We start from the raw sequence: 8,047 nt of genomic DNA, 5'->3' as shown, positions 1-8,047 counted from the left end.
TTCATATTCAAATAAATTAAACTTAATTCTTCAATTACTGAATTTTTTGACAAATTTTCTAGTTTAATTATCTAGTTTCATCGAAATTCATAACTTATTTTCAACAAAATAAGTATTCAAAATTATAAATTTCAGATTAATCTAATAAATTAATATGTATAAATTTGGTTATTATCATTTGAGCGTTCAATAAATTAATAATTAATTGAATTTATAAGCGAGTGACGGCTTTCCTTAATGGATTATCAACTGAAATACACACTACAATATCAAATTATCTTAATTAGTTAATTAAAGCGATTGCATAATTTACAACATTGAATCGTTTCACCCGCTCAATTAGGAGAGAATATCAATCAAAATGTTAATTTCGAATCGTAAATTATTTATTACAGTTCTCATTGCAAATTTAGATTGATTTATTGAATAATTTCATAAGATTATTTGTTTCTTACACAATTTTTTTGGTAAATTTCTCAACGCAATTAGTACAAAAATAATGAAAAAAAAAGCTATTTATGTTAGTTGAATATAGAAATTTTTGAAGATTATATAACAATATATAGGTTTGAAGTATTTCAGTTATTAAGTGATAAAATTGTTAATTTATTTATGATATTTTAAGTTTTTCATTGCTATTAGCACAAAAATAATTTGGTAACTATTTCGTAACTATCTGTTCTTTATAGTTGAATAGATTTGTTAATTGAAAGGTTTTTGGTTGTTTAGTTTTCATTCCAATTTGCGTGAATGGAATACATGGTTATTATCATTTGAGCGTTCAATAAATTAATAATTAATTGAATTTATAAGGGAGTGACGGCTTTCGTTAATGGATTATCAACTGAAATAAAAATTTTAAGATTATATAACAATATATAGGTTTGAAGTATTTCAGTTATTAAGTGATGATTAAGTGACTATAATTGAAATGAAATTAAATGAAATTTGCGTGAATGGAAAGTATTTTTTTTTGAAATCATGAATCATAAGTATTTTCTGTAAAATATGAACTGTCATATAAACGTATTAGAAAGTAAATGTATTTTTATGTGCGAGGGAAACGTTTGGAGGTGTACACATCATTTACTTTTTTTTATTTGTCGGGTAAAATGATTGGAAAACGCTTCTCAAACGTCACGTAAGAATGCTGCATGGAGCGCCCACCTCGATCGAGATCGTAGCAGTTCGCGTCTTTCTATATACATTCATTTTTTTTTCTCTCTCTCTCTTTTTCTTCTTATTCTTCATTCGCCGGGAGCTCCATCTTCCGTTTCCGGTGTCGGTTAAAGTAAGTGCCGGTAGTTTAGTTTAGGGGTTCGGGTTGGATTTTTTGATGGTTCGAGGATGAGTTGATTCTTATTTGATCCTTTTCCCCCCCAAGTTTCGCTCGATTTTTATAAGGTGTAAAATTGAGATGTGGCGCGAAAAAGCGGAAAACCGACAATGGGATTTTAAATTGGTCATTACGCTTCGAGTTGTTGGATTAATAATTCCATGTCGCAAAGTTTCTTTTTTTGTAAATTTTTGCTTTCACTGCAGGCTTTGCAATTACACGGACGATTGATTGAAACATATCACGGCAATTATACGTTCTCCTCCAGCATCTTCTGCATCCCTCTACCCCCAATTAAACGGTCCGTAACGTTTAATTTTAGTCATATAAATCTGGTTTATACGACACTTGGGAACAGGTGCAGCTGCCTCCTCCTACTACTCTGCACACTACATTTCCTTCGCCCCAATGATCACCTTACCACCACCAACAACAAGCGACCGACCGAATCCTGCGACCCTCCGAAATCCGGGATCAACGTAATCCAGAAAACGCAATTAAAAACGGGACAATAAAACGCGCACCTTGAAATTGCATCTCTCGTTTTATTCATTTTTTTTTTCTTTCATTTTGATGAAGTGTCCCCGAGGTAATTGCATTTCATTTCGTCCTTGTTATGATTGTCGTTCCTGCAGGATTAATCTTTTCCCTTTTTTTTGTGAATCGATGGGTCTTTTGTTGCTTCTCTCTCACCAACTTGGAATAAACTCGAGTGGATCTTTAGCTTGTTTTTGTGCGGAAACAATTCTTCCACTTCTTTTTTTTTTGTGTGCGAGGAAAACCGTACAACGTGAAACACCAACTGACAAAAAAAAAATTATGTAACGTGTATGTATGTTATACTGAGCAAACTTTCGAACAAGTTTTCCCCGGGATGTTGCTTCGCTTCGAAACACAAGCAGAACTAGTTAAAAGCAAATAAATATATACACTCGTTCACGTAACATTAGTTTAAACATACAGTTTGGGAAATACAAGAAATTTTTATTTATTACTCAATTCAACTATTATTAGTCTTTTTTTTTTCATTTCAGAGGAAACACAACTGTTTGATCATATTTCTAAATTATTAATTTGATTTATTTTGGCATATTTCAAATATATCTGTCAAATATCATAGGTTAGTTAATTAACAGTAATTTTGTTTAATTTGACCTATTGTTTATGTTTGACATTTATATCTGCCAAATGTCATAATGACACTTAAGTTACTAAATCAACAGTAATACTGCGTTTCTTGTTTATTTTGTCATATTATTTGTGTTTGGCAGATATTTATGTCAAATGTCATAATAAAATTTACATCAGTAATCATTTGCGTTTTGTTTATTTTGTCCTAAAGTTCAATACTTAAATCAAAATTTAACATCATTAAATCTACAATGTGTATTTTGTCAAATTGGTTAAGTTTGAAAGATATTTCTGTCAAATGTCATAATGACAGTTAAGTTATTAAATCAACAGTAAAAATACGTTTCTTGATAATGTTGCCAAATTGTTCGTGTTTGACAGTTATTTCTGTCAAATGTCATAATGACAGTTTAGTTACTAAATCAACAGTCATAATACGTTTCTTTTTTATTTTGTCTGTCAAATCTCATAATAAAATTTACATCAGCAATCATTTTGTTATGTTTATTTTGTTCTAAATTTGATTAAAGCACAACTACATCATCAAATCGACAATGTGTATTTGTCAAATTTTTTTAAGTTTGAAAGATATTTCTCTCAAATGTCATAATGACAGTTAAGTTATTAAATTAACAGTAAAAATACGTTTCTTGATAATGTTGTGAAATTGTTTGTGTTTGACAATTATTTATGTCAAATGTCATAATGACAGTTACGTTGCTAAGTTGATGGTAATGATATGTTTCTCGTTTATATTGTTTGAGTTTGATAGATATATCTGTCAAATATCATAATAAAATTTACATCAGTAATAATTTGGGTTGTTTATTTTGTTCTAAATTTGATTAAATCACATTTAAATCATGTGTATTTGTCAAATTGGTTAACTTTTAAAGATATTTCTGTCAAATGTCATAATGACAGTTAAGTTATTAAATCAACAGTAAAAATACGTTTCTTGATAATGTTGTCAAATTGTTTGTGTTTGACAGTTATTTATGTCAAATGTCATAATGACAGTTACGTTGCTAAGTCGATGGTAATAATATGTGTTTCGTTTATATTGTTTGAGTTTGACAGATATTTCTGCGAAATGTCATAATAAATTTTCATCAGTAATCATTTGCGTTTTGTTTATTTTGTCTTAAATTTCAATACTTAAATCACAATTACATCATTAAATCTACAATGTGTATTTTATCATAATGACAGTTAAATTATTAAATCAACAGTAAAAATACGTTTCTTGATAATGTTGTCAAATTGTTTGTGTTTGACAGATATTTATGTCAAATGTCATAATGACAATTGCGTTACTAAATCAACAGTCATAATTTGTTTTTTTTATTAATTTTGTTCTGTTGGATAAGTTTGAAAGGTATTTCTGTCAAATGTCATAATGACAGTTAAGTTACTAAATCAACAGTAAAAATATATTTCTTGATAAGTTTGTCAAATTGTTTGTGTTTGACAGTTATTTCTGTCAAACGTCATAATGACAGTTAAGTTACTAAATCAACAGTAAAAATATATTTCTTGAAATAACTGTCAAATGTCATAATGACAGTGACGTTACAAAATAAAATTCTACTGCATTTAATTGCTTTGTAGATACGGTTTTTCTGAATAACATAAATTAACGAACGAAACAGCAATACATTTCACTTATCTTGAAGTGCGCTGTTTCCGTGCGGTCCTATTGAATTTCAATGCTCAAAAGGTACGAGGTGTTTTTTTTTTGTATTTATTTATTCGCGATATAATGTATCCTGTTAGTATGCAAATTTTAACGAGGATTGAGTAAGTGGAGTATGAAATTATGAAAATTTATGTAGAATAATAAAGCGAGAAAGAGAGAAGAAAAAAAAACCGACAACATTTATCTGGGAGTTGCAAGGCGAAGGATATTGCGAAAGTGACGGTATTCGTGTAGATCCTTCCGTTTGATATTCCCGACGTGCAATAATAAGAGGTTGGAAGCTTTCGCAAAACGAAGAAAGGGTGGAGTGTGTATATACTGTTTCACGTGGTTTCACGTGCGGATGTATCGATTCCCCATGGGGGCAGACTTCTTACTTTGAGCTTTCGCCCTGAGACCAAAAAAAGAAATAAAGAAAATAACAAGTTGTACAAGAAGATGAAGAAGGAATGAAGGAAGAGGAAAAAAATAAACATGAGTTTGATCGCCCGATTGGGCCATGAATTGGCGTGTTATTCGTCCGCCTGGGACTCGAAACCAGAAAATTTTGCCACGTCAACAAACCTAAAACTAAAAGACATGATTTGACCCTTTTTTACAATTCGATGACTACAGTGTCCTTGTACAATCATGTGTAAAGGATAGGGCGGATATATCCGCCGACCGTTAAACTTTAACATTTTCGTTTATTTTTAACTAAAACTAAGATGATAGACACGATTTCACTGTAACTAAAAGATATGATTTGACCCTTTGCGTACGAAGATTTTACAATTCGATGACTACATTGTCCTTGCACGATCATGTGTAAAGGATAGGGCGGATATATCCGCCGACCATTTAACTTTAACATTTTCGTTTATTTTTAACTAAAACTAAGATGAAAGACACGATTTAACTATAACTAAAAGACATGATTTGACCCTTTGCGTACGAAGATTTTACAATTCGATGACTATAGTATCCTTGCACGATCACGTGTAAAGGATAGGGCAGATATATCCGCCGACCTTTTAAGTTTAACATTTTTATTTATTTTTAACTAAAACTAAGATGAAAGACACGATTTAACTATAACTAAAAGACATGATTTTACCCTTTACGTACGAAGATTTTACAATTCGATGACTACAGTGTCCTTGCACAATCATGTGTAATGGATAGGGCGGATATATCCGCCGACCGTTTAACTTTAACATTTTCGTTTATTTTTAACTAAAACTAAGATGAAAAACACGATTTCATTGTAACTAAAAGACATGATTTGACCCTTTGCGTACGAAGATTTTACAATTCGATGACTACAGTGTCCTTGCACGATCATGTGTAAAGTATAGGGCGGATATATCCGCCGACCGTTTAACTTTAACATTTTCGTTTATTTTTAACTAAAACTAAGATGAAAGACACGATTTAACTATAACTAAAAGACATGATTTGACCCTTTGCGTACTACAGTGTCCTTGCACAATCACGTGTAAAGGATAGGGCGGATATATCCGCCGACCGTTTAACTTTAACATTTTTGTTTATTTTTAACTAAAACTAAGATGAACTACAGTGTCCTTGCACAATCATGTGTAAAGGATATGGCGGATATATCCGCCGACCGTTTAACTTTAACATTTTTGTTTATATTTAAGTAAAACTAAGATGAAAGACACGATTTAACTGTAACTAATATATGTTTTGTTTATTTTTTTTGCAGCATTTCGACTGTCGCAATCACATCAGAGTCATCCAGTCGATGGGAAACGGAGATCGTCTGTACGTTTGCGGAACGAACGCGCACAGCCCGAAGGATTTCGTGGTGAACGTAAGTTTTCTTACTATGAAGATATTCCCTTTTCCAACCCCATCCCCCAATTATTATACATTATCAAAGCCGGAATGTCATCTCCTCTATAAAAGACGAGCAAGTTCAGCCTGAAGCGATTATTAATTCAAGCAGAATATAATAAACCTTAACGATACGAAGTTCGCCTTTGTTTCTCAAGCACAAAGTGCACATTTTTTCTTTTAATTGCTTCATTTTTTTCATTATTATGGGGAAAATTTTGTTTGGTTATTAGTGGATGTGTGTTGAGTTAACTTCTTGCGCGTAATTACAAGGAAGATTCGAGTCCTGCGAGAAGGGTAATTCGAGGATGTGCTCAAAGAAAAGGTGTGTAGGCTCCATCGCCGTGCGCTAATTGAGCTTGAACTCACAAAGCGAACTGTAATTATTATTTCCAAGCGCTCCCATCCGCTCACGAAAACGCTGTTTGCACGTTTTAAGTCAAATACAGAACGGATTATTATAGAGTCCGAATCGTTAGGCTTCTGCTGCTGTTTGCACAAAGAGAATTCACGCTCAACCGGATCTTAAATTTAACTCCACGAAGATGTGTACATCATAGTAGTATGCAAATACCTACAATTCGGGTATGCATCAGTTGATAATACAAAGGGTGGCAATAATAATAATAATAATTTCCAAAGCAATATATATTTTCATCATCATCATCATCTTCTTGCAAATCCTCGCTATAAACTAATCCTGCTAAAAGTTTAATGTTCCGATAGAGCCTCTTTCGCGCAACTTTCCAAACAACAAATATAAACTGCAAAGATGCAACTACATTATTTGAACGGCTTGCACCTGACGTCCCATCCCTTCGCTAACAGCAAATTCAATTCGCGCCCTTTTCCCATCCTCGCTGCACTCGCCGTCTAACTTAATAGAAACCGCCTTAATGCGCCAATCAACTCCACCCCGTTCCTCACTAAAAACAAACTCAATTTGCGCTGCGAATATTACCGGACTTTCGCACATCAGAAACATACGACCATCCCATCTACATTTTTTCATCTTCTACAATTTCACAGAAAATCTCATTAATCTCAACTAAACCCTAAATTACTTACTTCAAATTTGTTGATAATCAAATAAAATTTCAAGATTTACTTAAACCTTCACACTAAATCATTGATTAATCTTTAATTTACGTTCAATTTTATCAAATTAACAAGATTTTCTTAATTCCATTACAAAATTAAACGATTTTTTAGAAATTGGAAACTAAAAATCCGATTATATAAAAGTTCAAAAAAATAGATTTGTTTGTTCTAATAAACAATTAATTTGAATGAAATCAATTAACATGTTAAATTTATTCAAAATTGTAACAATTTTTATTTCTTTTTGAAAATTTGTAAAATTCAATTAAAAATTGGTTAATTTTCAAAACAATCTCATTTGCTAATATTCTTGTATTAATTATACTTGAACTTGGTGTATAAATTTATTTAGAATAATCAAGTTTTGACAAATACGAAAACTAATCAGTTTTATTTTTTTGTAAATTAAAGTTAGAATTATTTTGTAAATCGTTGAGTATTTGAGGTTCAAAAGTTTTAAAGAAAATCTTAAGTCTAAATCGATTTGAAGAATTTAATGATTTCACTTAATCCGATTAAAAATTTAACAAAGAAAACGTTTTTAATTACTTGTTTTTTTTCTACGATTTCTGCTTTATTACTGTAACGTGATTAATTAACTTACGTTAAATTTTATCAAATTAACAAGATTTTCTTAATTCCATTACAAAATTAAACGAATTTTTACAAATTGGAAACTATATAATTTTCTTATAAAGAGCAATTCTTTCGTTTATTATTTCTAATAATAATTAATAATTAATGAAAAATTTATTACATTTCGTAAAGAAACGACATCTCATTAATCTCAACTAAACCCTACATTATTTATTTTAAATTTGTTGATAATCAAATAAAATTTCAAGATTCACTTAAACTTTGACACTAAATCATTGATAAATCTTTAATTTACGTTCAATTTTATCAAATTAACAAAATTTGCTTAATTCTAATACAAAATT

At 30.7% G+C, this 8,047-nt stretch overlaps 1 protein-coding gene across 1 annotated transcript in view; it reads left to right on the top strand.

The window, feature by feature from the left end:
- Nucleotides 1-5,874: 5,874 nt before the first annotated feature.
- Nucleotides 5,875-8,047, top strand: part of LOC108569593 (semaphorin-2A-like) — a gene marked incomplete at both ends in the record, with an annotated part of 9,077 nt that continues 6,904 nt past the window's right edge. Inside the window, one exon of the mRNA XM_017931200.1 lies at nucleotides 5,875-5,982. Within this exon, the coding sequence (XP_017786689.1) occupies nucleotides 5,875-5,982 (108 nt within the window). The remainder of the gene's footprint in view (nucleotides 5,983-8,047) is intronic.

Source organism: Nicrophorus vespilloides, unplaced genomic scaffold (genome assembly GCF_001412225.1).
Source record: "Nicrophorus vespilloides isolate i.1.1-1 unplaced genomic scaffold, Nicve_v1.0, whole genome shotgun sequence".
Classification (NCBI taxonomy): domain Eukaryota; kingdom Metazoa; phylum Arthropoda; class Insecta; order Coleoptera; family Silphidae; genus Nicrophorus; species Nicrophorus vespilloides.
Note: the sequence above shows the minus strand (reverse complement) of the source record. Positions and strands in the feature narration are given on the sequence as shown.